This window comes from Zophobas morio, unplaced genomic scaffold (genome assembly GCF_036711695.1).
Source record: "Zophobas morio isolate AGI-343-1 ecotype UQ-CSIRO unplaced genomic scaffold, CSIRO_AGI_Zmor_V1 ptg000119l, whole genome shotgun sequence".
Taxonomy (NCBI): domain Eukaryota; kingdom Metazoa; phylum Arthropoda; class Insecta; order Coleoptera; family Tenebrionidae; genus Zophobas; species Zophobas morio.
The window spans coordinates 35,403-55,445 of NW_026972224.1; the positions used below are offsets into that span (position 1 = coordinate 35,403).

The window sequence follows — 20,043 nt, forward strand, 5'->3', positions numbered from 1 at the left end:
AGATGGCTTAAAAGTAAAATATATGATTTAGTGCTACCCTAATATACATGTTTATAGAATTGTTTAGTTATTAGCTAAAAATGGAGTCGTATAAGTAAGAAAGCGCAAAGGTAAAGGGTATCTATTAGAACTAAGACCTTAGCTCTGACTTTTCGCACCAGCTAATGACTAAGTCGTTGTCATTACTATTAGTAGTATATTTTACTATTCTAAAAGCGGGGACAGTGTTTTTTAAATAATTTTAATTTTTACTATTTTCCGTGACTGGAGCATTCTTTTACTAACATGTGCGAGCCCTCTAACTCCTTTGGCTGGGCAATTATTCCGAGAGGCTAATAAGTTAACATACTGAGTTAAAAAGGTACTAGGGTTGTTGAGATTTACAGTTTTATTTTTGAATCATTTATGAAAGTAAGGTATATAATGTAAATTAGTTTTTTATATACTTTGATACCAGTCGCCTTTATGAAAGTAGTGCCTTAATCTATTTTATACTTTTATAGTGAAAATCCCACTATGGTTTATGTCTGATTCCATGATACGCTTCGGTTGCAATTACTGCTCTTGTGGTGGTCACAAATTATAAAAATATTTAATAACTACGTTTATCAGGAAAAGATTATTTCTCAAGTAGTCATCTTTTTAATCTATATTTGCAATAGTTGTTAAGACTTTCCTTAGCTATGCCAGAAAAATTTGCTCGTGATGTTATTAAAATATTTGTTGCCCAAACTTGTCTGGTAAATTGCGTTTCTGTTAATATTATAAGTTTTTATAGATTTTAATTAACTCTTTACTTTGTAATAATTTTCAACTTCCGCTGTCAAGTTTCATAGCTAGCAAAATTTATAGTTTAAATCAAGACCATTTATTAATAAACTATAGCAATATTCTTCGATGGGATCTTTTTGCCGGGTTTTCCTAGTATTGGCTTTATTTAAACTCCTGCTTTTCTAGGCTGTGGGCTTTCAGCATATTCAGGTTTCCGCTTGTGAGCTTTTAACTGAAATTTTTTCTTTCTACGTGAATCGAATTGGAGTAGGTAGTTAAAAAACGAGTATATAAACTGATTTCTTTGTGTCTTGAGTGGTTTTTTAGCTGTGGAGAAGAGAGCCTCTTTGTGCTCCCGAACCGAAGTCAACGCCTTGGATCTGCTCGGAGCTTTGACTGAGGATTTCGAAACTGGGCTCTCTCAACTACGCCAAGTTATTGACAGTATTGAAATGTCCCCTTTACCTGCTCCATCTATGGCTTCAGCGATAAAAGTCTCTCAGGAAAATCGTTTAGTTTCACTTTCTCACTTGTCTTCTGAGGAGCGGGATATATTTGAAGGCAAATAGTATTTACATAACTTTGCCGTTTAAGATCACTGTTAAATTCTTATTTTTAATTAAGAAGCTTGCTCTATCCCTGTAAGCGTCGACGATACCATAAGCTTTGAAATAACCGGAAGCTATGGAAGCTGTGGCGGCTGCCAACTCCCCCCTCTTCCTAAGAAAAGTAGTTTTTCATATTAGCAATGTAAAACATATAATTTCTTACATTTTACCAAAGTTGTTCCAATACAAAACCTTTCATATAATGAAGTATTTGAAACGAACACGGAAAATAGTTACAATTTTTTGTGGTTTGCTCCGTTTATATCAGCTAAACAGTGTTTGTGCTTAGTAGAACAATGCGCCCAAGTACTGCTTAACGAGTATGACCAAGTAACTTACACAGATAACCTATCGTTCATGTCACTTGGGGGCGTAGTCTCGCGAGAGGCTTACTCCAATAAGAAGTCACCGCTTTCCAATCTCCTTAAGGCTTCTATTTATCTTCTTGGATGAGACAGGGTTCTAATATTATCTCATAGATTTGTTTCCCTTCCGGGAGTTTTGACGATGGAGAGGGTCTTACAGACATATCCAGCGGTGCAGAGGACAGCGATAAAGAGCATATAATGGACAAAGAAGCCCTTATGGAAGCATCAGAGTCATTCAAAAACTTGTTGCGAGACATTGCCCAATCGCCCTCGCCTCCCTCGTCGCCCGTACTTGAAATGACTTCTGAAGGGCAATCGGTTCCAACCCATGCTGATCTGCTGTTCGAAGGCAAGAATATAACAGAAGACGATATAGAAGACGAAATCACGCTTTCGGAATTAATTAAACAGCGGATTAAAAGGGATCTCTCGGAAGTGCCCCAAAGAATAACCCCCACAGGAAATTCATTCACTTCCGCGACTTCCGGTTTTGAAGCAATACTTGACTTAAAAGAGCTTTTTACTGAATCTCATTTGCTTTCTAAAATAGCTGAAGATAAATTACAAGCGAGTCACAATGAAGACAGTGTGGAAAAGTCTCGGGAGGCGGTGTCAGTAGACGCTAAAATGCTTGAGGGCTCTAATTTGTCTAATATTGCCGGTAATGCAACATCTCTACGCGATGCTGGTAGCAAAAATAACGATAGGGTCTGCCGTGACAGCGGTGTTAACACCAATACTTTCAGCACAACTGATTGTAATAACTTAAATGCGACTTCCATAATTATGGAGGTTTTTCCCCAATTTAACCTGGAAAGTCCTTTAACAATTCCAAGTGTGGCAGTGGAACCCATTAGTGTAAAGGGCCTGAAAGAGGAGAGTAGCGCGAGCAAAGAAAGCAATTGTAAGGGGAATGACGAGAGTGCAGTCGCTAGAATGTCACTTTACCATTCTATAGCTAACGATGTAAGCACTGATGAAGACCATCTTGGGCTGTTACATCTAGTTATAAAAAAAAGAAAAGAGCATAAACAGCGAAAAAAAATTAAAGAAAGATCTAACAAGGTATCCAATGAAAGTCACGAAGCCCATGAACAAGTAGCGAAAGAGGTTAATGAAAAAGTTGCTAACAAAAAAAATAGAAAAAGTGAAAATAAACTAAAAGTTGAAATGCCGGATAGCAATACTAAAAGTAGGATGTTTCGCAGTAGAACACCGTTCACAGATGAAGAGGAAAAAGCAAAGAAGGCACACAAGGAAACGCTGCCCGAAAAGGAGCCAGTATCATGCGGTATTTGTGCGTTTCCTTCGAACGGCCTCCCCGTAGCCACCTGCGAAAATTGCAAGAACTGGTATCACATCGCATGTGCCGGCCTCGACGAAGCCGTTCCCACAGACTACGGCACTAGCTGGTTTTGTCACAATTGCAATAAGAGGAAAAGAAAGGCTTGCCCCTACAGCTAAACATCCACTACACCGCATACAAGGTGATCTGTGGTTACCCGCCCGTATGTCTTCCCTCATCCTACGAGACTTATAACAATCTAAGTCATCAGTTTGTGGATAATAATTCTACTTCCTTAACTATCGGAATAAAACAGATAAAAATTATTTTTATTATATTTTCCGGATGCACACAGGCTATTTAACCAATATATTTGCAATATTTTGCTTAACATCAAGTATCTCTCAAAAAAGGATGCTTCAAACTTTCCGCGGCGGTGCTCCTTGTTTCTGGGTCAATTGAGAGCATAGGCAACAAAAAGGAAGAAAAAATTTCTGCCTAAACAGATGTATATAGTGAAGTCAAACCATTTTGCAGTCATTAAAGAAGCACCTCTTCCGGGTTAAAATCGTACTTTTCCAATAGAACGCTGTACAGGTCCCACGGTTTTAGGTCCTTAATATGCCTCGGCTTCCCTTTATATAAAACTTGATTAGAACAACTACGTACTAAGGTATATAATAAAAACCAGCCTTTGCTATCTAAAAACTTCTTGCTAAGTTTTCCCTTGTCGTAAAGCGATTTTGGGATGGGGCCTATAAGCTCGACTATCATGGCGAGATGGTCTGTGGAAAGCAGGTGGTGCAATAAGCGTCAGCGCACCATCTGTAGTGAAAAGACAACCTTCATCTCTTGAATAATGCCTTCCCCTTTTCGGTTGGAACAAATAGTCGCCGGTGGCTAATTCAAACAACTATAATATTTATAAGCACAAATGAAAAATTCACAGAAAGTAGTTGATACGACCCACCATGCAGGCCAGACTCCACATATCCGTTATAGTGTCATAACCCGCCTAACAAGTATTGTGATAAAAGTATTTATATAAACTGTAATAACGTAAAACTTCTAAAATGACTTCGGGGCTCCTGTACTGCCTAGTTTGTATATCATTGGTGAAGTGCTTATAAGTCCAACAAGCATTCCCTTTACCCCAAATAAGAAGGTTACGTATATAAGAAACTAACTTAAGTAAAACCAAGATCCGCCAGTTTTACGGTAAAGGTGCAGTCATTGGTAAAATTCTCTTTGCTTTTTAGTTCTTCTTCTAAGCTCACTACAGAAGAAGCGACAGATGGCGTCTCGTTAACGCTGCTCTCCTTTGTATTTATCTATAGCAAAAATTAATCAATTCTCTTTGCAGGGCTTACTAAAGAGTGACTCTTCGCAAAACAGCGCCAATAGAGAGAGTCAAGCAAAAACAAAACCTCGTGAAGAAGAGGACGTTCAGAACGTTCAGAACGTTCTTCAGCGTGTTCACTGAGAATAGTAGTTAATGCTTGACGGCACAATCTTAATATGCTCTTGTGGTCACAAGTCAGCTATTAACAAATAATTTATATAACTGCGTAGAGTGCCAAAAAACAAGCAGTAGCAATAACCAAAACGTTTTCGGGTTTAATATCGGTGTGGATGAGGCGGCAATTCTGGTGGAGATGATCGAGCCCTAAAAAGGAAAAGCAAATGAACATAATAATGACAATAATAATAATAATAATGCGACCCAAAAGGAGCTGCTTGGCGATATTCTTAACCATTGAAAGAGGGAGTCCTTCGTAATTGTACTCTTTCACAAGTTTCAGCAAGTTTTTACCAAGAACTTCGAACACGAGAACCACATCTAGTGGATGAATCAGTTATTAGTACACTGAATTCACGCTGTTCTAAGCATTACGTTTTCCGTTAGGCCCCTCAATAATGAAGTCATCATACAAATTTACAATTCGGGTTCGGCCAATCTCGTTCTTTATACTACTCACATAACAATATAAAGATTTTATACAGAAGTTGAAGGAATAAGGAAGACCCTTCAGAGCGGATAGTTTTCAGTATTTGTATTTCATCCATTGCAAGTTCAGTGTAGCTTTTATCGCTTTTGACTATTTTTAAAGCAACCAGCTGTCCATTTCTATATTTTAGAAAGAGTGAAAAAAAAGTCTATGATGGTTATGATTTAATACACACTTCAAGTCCATGGATAACCATACAGTGGAAAAGTAGCCCCAGCCCAGCTTATGCAGCACAATATAACGATCATTATAAAATTCTCCAACTTTAACTTCATGATAACCGCCTTTGCGTAAAAAGGAATTAAAAACACACCGCTCGTACATTAACAACCGTAACTGCCCTATCAACGAACGGGGAAATACACATAACGACCAATAAAAATTATTATAAAAATTCACGGGTTCGCATGAACTGCTACAGGGCGCCTAACCGTTTACAAGCTTTAAATAAGAACCAATAAACAAAAGGGTAATGGTCATATATACAACAAACAAATGTACTCATGCGGTGCTTTAGAATTTCTGAAGCAAACTGATATAAAAGTTGAAGATATAGATAACTGGGTGTAGGAAAAAAGTTAGAGAATAAAATAAACTTCATAAAAAGAAATCTGCAATGAAAATATAAACTGCTTCTTAGCTTTTTAAGTTAGAAAAAGATTTTCATAGTATAGTCATGCCCTTTGGCGAAAACAAGAGAAATAGGCAACGTTGTAATGCTAATAACAACATTATTACTTAAACCGCAGGTGTATAAAAAGAATACTTGTTTGTCCCTACTAATAACTAATGTAAAATTAGTAGGAACTAATGGTAAATAAACAGGTATAGATAACCAAAGAAAAGAATTTTTAACCACCTTGCTATATAATAACATATATAGTAATATCCGTGCCCGGAAAAATTATGTATTAGTAAAATGTAAAGCCCAAGTTCTTTTTTTTGCTTACTAAAACGATAAAAGAAGCCAAACGTGAGCGTTAGTACAAAAAGTCTGCCGCGATCACTTACCCACATAATAGTCATGAAGGTCTTCATGTTCATCAGAATCATCACTTTCATGGTTTTCAGCGCTTTAAATAAATATTTTAAATTAAAAGGATTTATAATAAATAAAAAAGCTTTTTCCGCAATTTTAAGAAACAATGATTGTAAAAATTTTTAACGCATGTATATTATAAACTCAAATAAAATAAAGTTGCAACTAAATAATACATATCGAATAGATTCTCATTAAAAGAATAAAATCCTTAGTCTACTTGTAGAGGCATCAATAACAAACTTTTATTCAAGTTATTAATTTGCGCCTATAATCCTAACTACAACTCGAATAGATATATATTTTTAAGGGTCCAAAGTAATTTAATAAAAAAAATTAAATAAAGGAATAGAGAAGACCAGGGACATTAAGGACGACCTTTACCCGCATTTAGAATTATTAAAATAGCTTTCCTTTAATTCCAGCTATAAAAAAAGGATACTATAAAATCTAAATTACCCACTACAAAACAGTAAAAATACTTAATAACATGGACAATATTATAACTTAAACATATTATTATATATAGATAATGATAAATGGGAATCCTTTAAACACATGTCAGCAAAAAAGGGTAAATACACATCTCTATATTTAAAGCCATATTATTAAAAAATATGGTATATTTATGTAGATAAAATAGTTAAATATGGTAATTTCCAAAGATAAATAGATGGTTTACAATATATACTTACTTATTTTTAACGCTAAGGGTGAAAAGGTCTTTTCCGACACAGCCAATTCTTTCTATATTAGAAAAAATATATAGAAGTAAAATAAAAGACATAAATATAAGTACTAAGTAGCTTTTATAAGGAAGTTAATAACGTTCATTAATATACAATATAACCTAATAATGAAAAGTTATATATGCATCTAAAATGGTGGCACATGGGGTAAACAACAGAACATTCAAAAACAACAGTATAAAGTTAACAATAAAAAACACACATATATACCCTTAAGTAAGTTTTTTTGTTGTTCCGTTAAGGAAGAATACGTTTTTTGAATAATCTTATGTGGCCTATATTTTATTTAATAATAATATAATAAAGTAAAAAGAATTAATTAAAAACAAGGTTTTAGGCTAACATACCTTTCAGAGGCATGTCTACGCTTCAGCTGCCTTCGAGCTCTTTCTTTAGCTCGGAGAATAGAAGCTTGTATATGAAATAAAAGTTAAATTTATTATTAACTAATAGAATCAACGCAACTTTAAAAATATTAAACAAAGTTAAAAGATAACAGTAAAGACCAACTTACCTTTAGAAGTCATGGCTGTAAGTTGCTATTATTAATTTTCTATCTGCAAACTTAATATAATGACCTCAGCCAAAAAAATTGTACTTTTAGAATAAACTAATTTTTTCTGACAAAACACTGACGTCGACCTTTATAAGAAGCTTTACTGAAGAGGCGGGTGCTGGAAAGGGTATAAGTAATGATGTAAGAAGTTGTGGTAAAGTTTGGATGTTCACGTGGTGCTCTAACAGGGGGCTTCGTTCTTCCCATCTTGCCTATTCAGTTTTATTCCTTAGTTTAAGAGTGTGATCTTAGCATCTAAATCCCCCATAGAAAAGGTTTATATTACCTTATAGATTTTGCCTTTAACCTTTTTTTTCTTATTTTCTTATGAATTACGATGAATGATAGCGTGGACTACCTATTATGTTTTATAAAAAATTTTGAATCCCCCAATATTTTAGAAACAGAAATTTATCAAGCATCTCAGCATTTGAATATACTTTTTAATTTTATATGTCGTAATAGAACTAGCCAAAATGCAATACTCGAGAAGTTTGGTGTAGAAGATTTTATAAAGTTGCTTAATAATTCAATTTATTTTTACATTGTAAAGTTCAAGAACCACAAGACCTGGCCTTCAAATCCTGAATTATATAGCTTTAAGATTATCATCGTCCTTACTAAAATTCTAAGGACTTTATGTGCTTTTTCTGAATCTCATCAGTCTACCATTTTGGACTATCAATTTCTCGTAAATGCTGCTATTTTTTTGCAAAAGATCATGTATTACTATAAAAGTACTTTGATGTTTAAAAAAAATTATTCTGTCATTCCCTTTCTGGATTGCATTTTCCACCTTTTACAGGTACTTGGCAATGCTTGCGTTAACAATGAATTAAATAAGAGCCTATTATGGGACTGTTTATTATTTTTTCCGGAGAAAAGTTCAGTTATATTAACTTCTGACCTTCCTTTCATTTTTATCAAATTTTTTAATTATCTGTATTATAAAGTTAAAGACATAGACATGGACCTTATAAAGGAAATTTCTCGGTTTAACTTGTTAACTTGCATTTTAGATTTTTTATATTTTATTTTAGCTGAAGCTGATAATTCTTTAGGTGCTAATGATTGCAACAACAATCACAGTGGTTTTATAACTAATAAGAAATGCATTTATACAAAGGTAATAAACATAAGGTCGCTTTGCGATCCAGAGATTTACGGGTATAAGAACAAAATAGTGGGCGTTATATTTATGATAATATACAATTGCATTCTTACTGATAACAAAAAATTAAAAAGCTTGGTTTCTTCTTTATGTAAGGGCGCTCCAGATAGTGTAAATAATAACAAAGGCATTGATAATACTAATAATATAGAATCTACGCTATTATGCTTACATATGGTTATGATTTTAAAAGAAGATTTTTTACTTAAAGATGGTAGCTACACCGAAACTGAGGAAGGATTAGAATGGCTGCGCTTTATTTTTGATACAATCGTCCGTACTGAAAATTTAGTAAATTTATACACCTTATTGGAAGGGGCCCCGCAACTTTTGGGAGTAAAGTTAGAAAAACTTAACTTAGTACAATTGTATATGGATCCCTCCGTGTGTACAGAGAGGAATACAGTTAATACCACTTTATGGAAAGTTAGAGTTGGTGGTTTAGTTTTAGATGTTTTTTGTAGAATAATCGAGGAGGGTTTCAACATAAAAATTTTGCTGAGAGAATTAACTATTAATTCAGAATTGGTGAGCCGGAACGACATATATATTTCTATGAGCACCATTGATTTTTTAGCTCGAAAATTTAAAGAATTCACTCGCGAATTTCAATATATAAGTACAAAAATCTTGGTTTTAGGAGAAAGGGCTATCGAAGAACTGTCACTTGAGGTGTTGAGACTGGAACTTCTTGAATTATCTATTTTATTCATTCTCAAGATATTGTCCAACTTTTTAATTAAAAGGTGTTACTTTATAATTTACAGTTATTTTTATAAAACTTTAATTTAATTTTACAGCCAAAGGGAAGTTTTGTGTCCATTTTTGCTAGAAAAGACCAATTACTTGGAAAGTTGTGTTCTTCTATTGAGTCTTGCCACTCATGATCCTTATTTCTTGTAAGTGCTGCTTATTGTTGCTTATTTATTTTTACTTTACTCAATTTGGGCAATCAGGAAAGTGGCAGGTTTGAGGAAAGAGCTGATACGCGGCGTTGCTGTGTTGAGCTTCGAGTATTTACCAGCTCAGAACAGGGCGAGGGAATTGGGCGTTCTTTCTTTAATAGCTAAGCAACTGGAGTGGGACCCTATGAACCAGTATATAAGAGAATGGTCTATTTTTGCCTTTCGCATTCTCGAGTATAATTACCAGGGAACTTTAGAATCTTAAAAAGTTAATTAATTTGTTTATTATATGCTTTAAATTGTATAAATTTAATGAACAGTCTAACTTGCGTCTTAAAACGTTTTACTAGAAGACATTCATCTCTTTAAGATTCTTTCGAAAAAAGTTACGTAACTCTTCTATCTTTAGCAAAGTTTATTATTTATAATATGACAATTTAGTAACCAATTAACCAAAAGCATTTATGCTAACATAAAATATTTAATTAGAATTTTATTTAAAAATTTGTTTCGTTAACGCACATATATGGGGGAAGAGTATGTTGAATACATCCCAGTAATTTGTCACATGAAGTAGTGGATGGCCGCCCATACAATACTGCTTGTGGCGAGTATCCCACCAATTAAGATGTAATAATCTTGGGCCTGAAAGAAAAAAATGAAGAATTAGTAATAAATAACAACCAGAATTTAATTAAAATAGTTAATAGAACTTTAAAAAATTTATTATTGTATAATTAACTAATGTTAATTTAGAGAAACCTTTAAATGATATATATAAAAGCGATGGCCAATATATAACCTGCCGTCTCTCTATTAGACGTAGCAGAGATTGCGATAAATCCATAGAGCCCATCATATTCACAACTCTTAAGTGTGCTTTCTATTTAAAATTTTAAAAATTCTTATGTTGACAATATTTTAAAATGTTTTTTTACAATCCTATAACCTCACTATTATTAATACAAAAATAAAGTAATAAAGTTTTTAAATTACATAATGCCCCCTGAGTATACCTACCTTCATACTAGTTATGTTTTGACACACTCAAGTAGGCTCTATTATCTATTCATTACTAAGGATGAGGCACTTAACTTAACCAACAACTGACTGCCACCGAGCGCCCACTTCCATACTGACCGTATAGAATGTGTAGCTTGCACTACAAAAAAAATTCGTGGGATGCAAAAATTATTAAACGTTAAAAGGATGTTCTTAAATAGCCGAAAAGGATCCGTTTATCCCCTCACTATGTTCGCTATCTAATTTTTAGTACAGAGGAAACTTGGAACACTGCAAAAAAAAACTATAAAGCTTATAGTTATACCAGGTAAATAAAATTGCAGCTATCAGAATCGGGACTATATTTCTGTAAAATTAATAGTTGCTTTAATAGTATAGCTAAATTTAGTTTAAACTAGTTTTATATGTAGTTTTAAAAGTTTAAGACTTAGAAGCAGTTAGCTTTGCCCCTATAGAAGTTTATAATGAATTCCATTCAGTATACTTGGCCACATTAGTTCTAACAGTTCTTCAATGCACTAAACTCTACAGGTACTGTATCTGTAGTATCTTCAAGTATAAAAACGAATACTTTGTATAGAGACTAACAAAATTTTCCCATATAAACCGTGCTAAATTGTACTACACTCACAATTAACTAATCTATTTCAGTCAAACTATAAAAAGTTCTAAAAAGAAAGAAAAAGTACAGTAATTTGGTACTTTAAACATGTTTCCACTTTCTATAATATTTTGATAAAAGTAACTTCCTTGAAAGAGGAGGGCATCCATTTGTCTGTTGTATGAAAACGTGATAATATAGATTTTCACAAAGTTTAAATCGCGTTACCAAGTGAATTTTTTAAATCTCTTATAATATTTATTTACAACTTAAATTCTACAATTTTAATCTCTATAGATGTAAGTTGACCAACATTATGCTTAAGGGTTTAAAACTACAATAGAAGTTATATATAAAGCGTGCACACTTATAATAGTTACAATAATTAAAAAAAGGAAAAAAAAAATTAAAGTTCATTTGCCTATGGGCCTCGTCAAGAAGATCTGACTCTCTAGAAAAGGGGTCTATGCCAATCGAAGTTTCCTGATTCTGATAAAATAAAGGCACATGTGTTCTTTTACATAACAAAATATAAATTAAATATCTGACTCTTACGGGAAAGAATTTGTGATTAAGTAAAAGCTCCTCTCTTGTTTTCAAAGCACGCAGATTCTCGTTTTTTCTCCGAAATTGATCTATCGCACTCTTTAAAAGTTCCAAGTCATATTTAAGTTGTTCCATTTTGCTATATTAATAATTTTTCAGCAAATAAAAAAAAAAGGTATTAATAGGTGCAAAAAAGGTGCGCCTATAAAAAACTATTATGTTGGTAAGATAATCTAAGTTTTAAACGTAAGGTAAAAGTTACCGTAAAGCATTACCCTTTAAAAGCGCCCCGGAGTTCAAAATTCTGTCGAAAGCGGTACTCAGTGAGGCGCGCATAGTCTTCTTGAAGGTTGTTAAATTCTTTTAACAGTCCAGCTGCTCCCAAATATTGCAAAAAAAATCAATTACTTCTGATGTAAGCTAAAGCAAAAGCTTTAAAAACAACAAAAAATTTACTAACCAATTGTTTCAAATAGAAACTATTATATACTAAAACTAGTTAGAAATTAAAACTAAAAAGAAAACTACTCTAGTAAAAATAAAATATTTAATAAAATTCTCGGTCAAGCGTAAGGAACGTAAAGCTACCTTCCTTGGTAAGCGTTGGAATTTCTTTTTTTTGCTCATACTTTAAAATCATCTCATGCAAGCTCTGTGAAGCTAAATCAAAGAAAATTCCACCCCCCCCCACCCCCTATATCATAAAGGTTTAAAATAACAGGCATAATAAGCCCATAAGTTACCGTTGACGATTTGTTGGTATAATCCTTCCATTTTCTTTTTTTCTCTGAAAAATAGATCCAAAAAAAATTGCTAATGGAAATATAATAATTACCAGAAAAACCGCCCCACCATCACATTCAATTTATGTTAACCGGTTAAGCACAGTGGAAGGCTACTGCTCAAATTGCTAACGCATAATACGGTTCATACAAAAAAGTAAGTAGGCTTACTAAAGACAACTTCAAAAAGCAAAAGTGGTGCTTTCCAAAACGAGTTATTAGTTTACCTATGAGAAATATATGCACAGTTATTTTTATCTTATTTAATTAAGCACCAATAATTTCCAATGCTCTTATATTTATATCTTTAAGCGTATTGCACATGTATCGAGAGGTGTTCTCTCTCACGCGCTATTAAGAACTGACGCGGAAATTCAACTTGGGTTCGATTCCCATTGACGCAACTCTCTTTTTCGGTATGATATATTAACACATTCAACCTTTTACAGTGTGCTTTTATTTTACCCACGCTTACCAATTTGACTTACATCTTTTGGTAATTTTTCCGGGCCCCAAACTCGGAGAACTGAATAGGTTATAGCCAATAATGAAATTTATAAAAGTTATATGGGTATAAGTGTTACGAATTTTAAGTTTACTTAATAAAAAGATAACGGAAAAGTGTAAGGTCTGTATAATTAAATTTAACAGCTTTAAACTTTTTAAGGAACCACCCATTCAACAGACTACGACGACTCTCCTACAACATACAACAAACGATGAAAGCACAAAATTTTTAGACCTACAGTGGGAGTTTTACAAAATATATAGGGATCCCAAAATGAGTTAGAAAAAATGGGATTTTAGGGCGGAGATTAAATATGCAGCCAGTAAAGAGCGAAAAAGAGAATCGCGTCGGTGAGAATAATCGAATACATGGTCTTGACTATGAGCTTCAATGCATTTCAGGTAAGATAAATCAAGCTCGATATGATAGCTTTACGTATTTAACCTGTTAAAGTTCTGTAACAAATTTCTCGTGTACTATTCCCAAAATTATGATGTCAGTGCGTACACGCTTGTGCCAAAAAGATGCTTTCACTAAGTTGGGATTTACTTTAACAAAAGTTGTATACGTAATTTGTAGGCCGAAAATGTGAGTTGTCACCGTAGCTCAGTGTCTAGGGCAAAGTTGTCGCGCAATCTCAAAGTCGCCGGTTTAATTCACGGATGTGTCAATCCACCTTTTTCGTGTTTTGGTGGTTTCGTGTACAAATTCCTTACAAACAAAATTTTGGTAAACTCCGATAAATAACGTGCCATGCCACGTGTGTCTGTTAGGTACCACGTGTATACCTTTCGTAGTATTACTCCCTAAAATATAAATCCCCTTCCTCTAGTGGGCAAGGAAATGATCGCTCCTTCTTTTTTTGTCAATATTTTAGTATCTCAAGTTATTATTAAGCTCACGCTAACTTCTTCCAGCAAAAAATTATATTTATTCAAAGGAGTTAATTGCAAGCTAAATAAATTTTAAAAAGTCTATCAAGCTATACTCTAAAAAGAACCAATGAAGTTAAAGTATTATCAATAAAAATTTCTTTAGAAATAAGGAATTTAATATATCTTACTTTCAATATTATTTTGAAAATCTTGATATATTATTTTTTTTAAAATTACACGCAGTTAAAAATAAGCTAAAATTTTCCAGCTTCGATAATTATATCTTACGGAATAAATTCTAGATTTTATCTAACTGAAAATATATATGTGTATAGATGTATTAAAGTTTGTTGAATAAACGATCCAATAGTCGGGGAGGGGGCTTTGCCGTTAAGGCTTGCCTCTCTCGATGGTGGCTTTGGGGGTCCCAGTTAGAACGAATTAGAGGGCGTCTGGTCTAATATTTCCTGCTTTTCCAGGAGGGTCAGTGTAGCTCTCTAAAGACGTGCACTGGCGGACGCTCGTGCCCCAACGTTTGCAGAAGAGGGGGATTCATATTAAGCGGTTTAATACCTCTTATGAAGACCGGTCGTAGTATGCCAGCACCTAAAAAAAACCTAGGAGAAATTCTAGATTTCTTTTTGTTTTAAATAATGCTTCCTGTTATTAGCAACCCTTTGGATCACTTTGCTGAGTTCATTTTGTTTGTTGGTTTGGTTTTGATTCGAGTTTTAATCAATTACTGAGCCCTGCAGACTAAATGAACAACTGCAGGGCAAAGAAGCGCAAAATAGGAAAAAAATCCCATATACCTTTTATTAAGTTTATATTATATATGTATGAACCGCTAGTGCAATAAACATCATTTTTAGATCAAATGGCATTAATTAAACTTTCACAGTCTTTTAATCTAAAAAAATTCATCATAACGATTTACTATCTTTTTAAGCCTCCAAGATTGGTTACCGAGGAATCTTAAAAAAAAATTTTCTCTTTTTTTTTTAAATTTTACAATTTATATTTTACCCCTTATTTTAGTTTTTTAACTTTACTTATTTAACTTTTATTATTTATTCTATTTATTTTTATTCATCTGATTTATTTCTTACTAGCATTAGTCCTGATAAAGTATCTACGAGATTTTTCTTCAAAGCCCCAAATTCTCAATCTTAATGTTACCTCGCAGTAGATATGCGAAAAAGGGTAAAGCACCCAAAAAAATGGTGAAAAGCGAAGAGACAGAACAGGGGGGGAAAACCACTCTATCTTTTTATACCTTAAATTTTTTTTACTACTAATATACTGGTCAGTACGGTAAAGTACTTTAAACTGCGTGACTTCTATTCTCCTTCCCTAGGAGGGTTAGGGCAGGAATACCCACAAGTGCATTTTTAAAAAGGTTGCATATGTAATGTATCGAGTGGTTAGAGCTATGTCGCGCAATCTCAAGGCCGAGGTTCGGTTCCGGGCAGTGCCAATTCACTTTTTTCTGGTTTGGTAGTTACGTGTACAATCTCCCAACAAACAAAGTTCTCTTGGAGCATCATGACTATATTGAATTCTTGAGAGAAAACAGGGCTCTACCGAGCTTGAACTTCCCTCCATTTTGGTTAGTGGTAAAATCCTAGAGAAAGTTACCCATAGAGGCAGTCCCGAGAGAATGTGCATATATACCAAAATCTGGAAACCACAGATTAATTTTACTTTGTACTAAATAACAAAATTGTATTAATTAAATTCTTATATAACGAGTTTTAAAATAAATTAACTGACTTTAAGTAATAATTTTTATGCTACAAGGAGATTAAACTGATGCCAAAGAGGGTTCACTATTCCTCCTAGAGATGCCAATTATTTTTACTTGATATGTTACTTTTAAGGGTTTAGGTCTTTCAACTATTAAATTTTTTTAACCAGTTAAAAAAGTGGTACATCCTGTTTTTGTTATGTACTTACACACATAATTATTATATTTTACTAAATTTTTAATTGCCCTCAGTATGTATATATATTAATTTTAACGCTTACTCCAATTAGGTGGAGGTAGGAATGAATCAGAAACAAGGTTTATTGAATTGCTTTGACCCGTATAACGAAAGTGAGGTTGATGGCGCGGTCATACAAGCATTGATACATTAACCTTAACAAGCATTTTTAAAATGCATCATCTGATTTTAATAATAGCCATTATTGGCTATAAAAATAATTATCAGGAAATGTGCATAAGGCCCTCAAGACGCGCCTATGTCTTGTAACTGTACATAACAGCACAACAAAGCCTTGTGACCTGTACTGGTATATCACCATGATTAAATTATCGTCGCTGCGTAGTAGTGAGTGAGAGAGGTTTGTTAAGGTTCTAACGAGGCATGATTATGTTTACTTTTAAAATGGTGTCGGGGTCGGGTATATCTACACAAACGACATCATCCATTACGTACCACAAAAGTTCGAAAAACTGACCCCTCTACAAACGAGTATGTATTAACTTACGCTGTAGTCATTCAAAACTATTTACGTTTAATGTCGTTTAAAAAAACAACGATTCTTAACGTTATACTTAGTAGTTTAATAAGTTTTTAAATATTTGTAAATTAATATAAAAAAACCATTTACATCAGCTTATATAAATAAACTAGATATAAGACGTTCCGCAATAGTACCAGAATAAGGATATGAATGCTGCAGCGAAGGCTAAATCAATAAAAGACAACAAGGCACAAGAATGTCATGCTAAAGATTTTTTGTTAAGCCATCACCCATCATACTTCATAGCCAGAGTAGCAGGTTTTCAACCACTAAGGTTGAAGGCAGACTCTTCCGAGTGTAATGAGTATGAAGCAAGCAAGTCCAAACCTATGTACAAAGCTTCACCGGTCGAAAGTCCTAAGCAATCGCCATAAGGACCTGCTAGCATCAACAAATCCTCAGCGCATACTACTCAGAACTCACCTGCAACATTTGAAGAAACCTCGTAGTTACTATTGTCAATATTAAGTTTTTTTCCAAGTTAAAGAGCAATTCCTCTTACTTGACAACCACCGTCTTCGGTGCGTCTAAGCAAGGCGTCAGAACTATAATCAAGAGTAGGTTAATAGGTGGCATTACAGCATATAACCAAGCCAAGCACAATCACACCTAGTGTCATAGGAAGGTTCGGGAGTCTATTTAACCCAAGATTGACCTGTTAAATTTTACTAAAAGTCTAGGGTTCCTTAATATCTCGATTGCAACCGATCGTTTCATAACAGACAAGAAGTAAGGCTCGAAAGAAATCTTTTTCCCCGTCTATTTTCTTACCTTTCTATATCTACTTATGTTATAGGTATTAAGGTTTTATAAATGAGTACTGTAACGTGAATGTAACGTCAGCAAATAATCGGTACTTATTTACGAGCTTAAAAAATATCGCTAAGTCATGTCAAAAAATACTAATCACGTGGAAATAGTTAACACAGAATGATACTAACACAAGTATACACCAAATGAAAGTTGAACTTCAATTTTAAATCAAAAAAAATTAAAGCTATTTAAATAATTCTAATAGAAATTAAAACACATGACCTCTTTAAAATCAAATAAATCAAACAGCCACGACTTAGCTGGTTACAAAAATATCTATTTAACCACGTGCACCAATCAAATCTTTTAAGGATAAACGTTATTTCTTTCGGAAGTAGTTTAGCAAGGACTAAAGTTTTTGGGCTATTCATAACTTGATATGTAATAAATTCCTACTAAGAGGTACGATGATACAAATAATCGGTTTTTTGTTTTGTTCATCTAGTGATACCTAAAATGCAGCAATTAACATATAAAGTTGTTGAGTTCTTTAAGTTGAACTATGTAAGGCAGACAATATAGCATTTTAATCTGGTGTTGTACTTGTACTATTACGATGTTGCATTTTATATAGTAAAATCTAAGAAGCCTAGTTTTAACAATGAACATCATGAGTTGGTTAAAAGATTATAGGAGAACTGTATCTAGCTAGACACATTATAGGATATTATTAGTAAACGAAAATTTAATTGTAGGGTACGGCTGTACCTTTTTTTTAACAAATTATTTGTTTTAAGACTCGAGGTGAACTAAATTTTACGTACTTGAAAAAGTTTTAGAAATATTAATATTAACATTCGGCAGGTATTAGATTTTATTATAATTTAAAGAACACTTAGTATTATTTTTATTGTACTATGCATTGCTGTGATCTAAGCTTAAAGTTGAATAATTTAAACTGACTTTATTTTTATTAAAAATTGCTTTTATTTTTTTAAAGTGTATACATATCTTTTTACTCTAAACTCTGTAAAATAATAGAGTCCAAAAAAGCGTAAATCTAGAGTGGAAGTGTTTTTTTTATTAACATTTAAATACAGAAGCTTTTAAAAAAAATGTACACTTAAACACAATAATGTTGTAAAGTTTTAATCTGTTTTTTAATAAAAAGTTAGCGAAGTTATCAACAATTTCTAGAAAGGTAACGAGTAGCTCATGATATGAGTATTATTATTCCGAGCTTTTTTAACTATTTAGGGAATATTACCTCTCTAGTAAGCATATATTAGCTGTTCTCTAAAGTCTAGATACTCGCAGTGTCTTTGTGTAATCGGCAGGTATCTTTGCAGCAATTTTTTTCTAATATGGCCATCAATAATTAAAGAAAGGTTTTGACCATAAATAAGCCCAATATTTACTTTGGCATCCAAATGTCCACTTCCCGGTGATTATCTTCAAACCAAGTATGTAATGCTTGCAATTGCGACCTCTTACAATCACTTTATTATTATTCAATAAGTGAGGTAGCAGCAGGAACCTATTAAACTTTTATTGCTTGTTTACCCCTTTATTCACATTAATACTATATCGAGCCAAATTGTAAAATTAAGTAAGCAAAAAGTTAGTGTGCACAGTAAGCTTTGTACCTTACGGACTGCTGAAAAAAATTAAGAGCTGGAAGCAAAAAGTTATGCAATGTATATTTAATGATTTATTAAAGTCGAGTTTGATCTTAAATAATTTAGCATTTCATCTTAACTTATGGTGACTCAGAAGATCTATCTCCCTTTTAGCACCGTAAGGAGTGTTACCTGCTTGAGAAGCATTCTTATTAGAACCCATCTGCTGTGAAGGTATATTTTTTCCAGCATTATATGTGGCTTCATCAAAATTTCTTATATTACGTTCTGCTAACTTGCCACCAATGGTAGGACCATTATAGTTTTTAGCTTTAGCATGGCGGCCAACGGCGTGAATAGTATCGATGACTTGAACCATATTTTTATTTTCGTATAAATCAACAGTTTGAAAGAGATCTCTAGGTGGAACGTTTAGTTCGTTGGTACAAGCTTTTAAGAAGTTTTCTATGTTTTCCATTTGCTTAAAAGCCAACTTACTATCATTTATTTTTGGAATAGCACCTTTAAAAAAAAGGTTTGTACAATATATGTACAAAACGGGGAATAGCAATAATAAAACAAATATAATAATGAATACCCGGGACAAGGCGATTCATCAACTTACACAAAACTTGACCATCTCTTAAAAACTCTTGAAATTGGTCCTTAGTACCTGAAAAGTAATAAATGATTTTCTTTAGTCTTGTCGTTAAGTAACAACAATAAGCCAATTTTGTTACCAGGGCTCCTTAAACCGGTTAGTTGTTCTATCCAGTCAATTACTTCCCTTTCTAATTCGGGGTTATATTTTGAATTTATTTTTTCGGCTATAGCTCGGTCTAACTCCCCCAGAGGCGGCACAACGTTCGACATCCCTTTCAAGCGGAGTAAAAATAAATAAGCTGAGAATTGTAAGGCTTCGCAACCCGTTATATATAAATATCCCAACATCGTACCACGAGCAACTTGAAATGGCCAACCAATTTTAGTAATCAATTTTTTATTAGTTAAGCTTATTTATCCCTGACCAAACAGTTTATACCTCGCTCCACAAAAAGCAGCTATAGGCCAACAACCAACTTTAGTAATCAAAAAAACTCTTCAACTAAGCTATATTTTGTTTTAACAAAATAAGGCTAGTTAAAGTTTTGTATGCTGGTAGTTAAACTTAATTTTTTTTTATCTATATTTTAAAGCAAGGAGGGGAAAAATCACTTTCACCCAAACAAAATTGGTCATCAGTAGAGATTTATGCTTTTAAAATAAACCACGCAGTTTACATATTTGTATCTTTTTGTTTATTTTGCTTATTAATTAATGCCACCTAACATTAGTGCGTTTTATTG

At 33.3% G+C, this 20,043-nt stretch overlaps 5 protein-coding genes across 10 annotated transcripts; 2 read left to right on the plus strand and 3 right to left on the minus strand.

Moving 5' to 3' along the window:
* The first annotated feature begins 515 nt into the window (after positions 1-515).
* Positions 516-3,384, plus strand: LOC135145049 (uncharacterized). Of its 3 annotated transcripts, XM_064077177.1 has the most exons (9): positions 516-572; positions 663-740; positions 958-1,042; positions 1,099-1,339; positions 1,396-1,500; positions 1,555-1,611; positions 1,672-1,808; positions 1,859-2,234; positions 2,298-3,384. In XM_064077177.1, exons 7-9 carry the CDS (start codon positions 1,737-1,739, stop codon positions 3,209-3,211), a joined length of 1,362 nt encoding a protein of 453 aa, XP_063933247.1. In that variant the 5' UTR covers positions 516-572; positions 663-740; positions 958-1,042; positions 1,099-1,339; positions 1,396-1,500; positions 1,555-1,611; positions 1,672-1,736; the 3' UTR covers positions 3,212-3,384. The 3 variants fall into 3 exon arrangements, with proteins under 3 accessions (XP_063933247.1, XP_063933246.1, XP_063933245.1); XM_064077176.1 differs by having other exon boundaries at positions 1,669-1,808; positions 1,859-3,384; XM_064077175.1 differs by having other exon boundaries at positions 1,859-3,384.
* Positions 3,385-3,392: 8 nt separating this feature from the next.
* LOC135145047 (SRSF protein kinase 1-like) lies at positions 3,393-7,404 on the minus strand. 2 transcript variants are annotated; one of them, XM_064077174.1, is made up of 18 exons: positions 7,344-7,404; positions 7,177-7,240; positions 7,040-7,104; positions 6,776-6,827; positions 6,053-6,114; positions 5,217-5,325; positions 5,059-5,160; positions 4,927-5,003; positions 4,756-4,872; positions 4,634-4,698; positions 4,460-4,573; positions 4,231-4,363; positions 4,099-4,178; positions 4,003-4,047; positions 3,876-3,945; positions 3,725-3,817; positions 3,585-3,667; positions 3,393-3,530 (listed from the first exon to the last, which is right to left on the minus strand). In XM_064077174.1, the coding sequence occupies exons 1-18, from the start codon at positions 7,354-7,356 to the stop codon at positions 3,426-3,428; spliced, it is 1,449 nt and encodes a 482-aa protein (XP_063933244.1). In that variant the 5' UTR covers positions 7,357-7,404; the 3' UTR covers positions 3,393-3,425. The 2 variants fall into 2 exon arrangements, with proteins under 2 accessions (XP_063933244.1, XP_063933243.1); XM_064077173.1 differs by having other exon boundaries at positions 3,585-3,817.
* Positions 7,405-8,220: 816 nt separating this feature from the next.
* On the plus strand, positions 8,221-9,726 carry LOC135145056 (uncharacterized). Its single transcript, XM_064077183.1, has 6 exons — positions 8,221-8,269; positions 8,339-8,387; positions 8,447-8,511; positions 9,197-9,302; positions 9,357-9,455; positions 9,513-9,726. Exons 3-6 carry the CDS (start codon positions 8,496-8,498, stop codon positions 9,724-9,726), a joined length of 435 nt encoding a protein of 144 aa, XP_063933253.1. The 5' UTR covers positions 8,221-8,269; positions 8,339-8,387; positions 8,447-8,495.
* A 248-nt stretch (positions 9,727-9,974) lies between these two features.
* LOC135145071 (Golgi SNAP receptor complex member 2-like) lies at positions 9,975-12,644 on the minus strand. 3 transcript variants are annotated; one of them, XM_064077198.1, is made up of 9 exons: positions 12,507-12,644; positions 12,375-12,444; positions 12,220-12,291; positions 11,907-12,006; positions 11,641-11,770; positions 11,507-11,574; positions 11,187-11,259; positions 10,264-10,344; positions 9,975-10,106 (listed from the first exon to the last, which is right to left on the minus strand). In XM_064077198.1, the coding sequence occupies exons 2-9, from the start codon at positions 12,403-12,405 to the stop codon at positions 10,026-10,028; spliced, it is 636 nt and encodes a 211-aa protein (XP_063933268.1). In that variant the 5' UTR covers positions 12,406-12,444; positions 12,507-12,644; the 3' UTR covers positions 9,975-10,025. The 3 variants fall into 3 exon arrangements, with proteins under 3 accessions (XP_063933268.1, XP_063933267.1, XP_063933269.1); XM_064077197.1 differs by having other exon boundaries at positions 11,635-11,770; XM_064077199.1 differs by lacking the exons at positions 12,220-12,291; positions 12,375-12,444; positions 12,507-12,644 and having other exon boundaries at positions 11,635-11,770; positions 11,894-11,968.
* A 6,132-nt stretch (positions 12,645-18,776) lies between these two features.
* LOC135145067 (muscle-specific protein 20-like) lies at positions 18,777-19,627 on the minus strand. The gene is made up of 3 exons (XM_064077193.1): positions 19,438-19,627; positions 19,296-19,370; positions 18,777-19,219 (listed from the first exon to the last, which is right to left on the minus strand). The coding sequence occupies exons 1-3, from the start codon at positions 19,568-19,570 to the stop codon at positions 18,828-18,830; spliced, it is 600 nt and encodes a 199-aa protein (XP_063933263.1). The 5' UTR covers positions 19,571-19,627; the 3' UTR covers positions 18,777-18,827.
* Between the last annotated feature and the right edge of the window lie 416 nt (positions 19,628-20,043).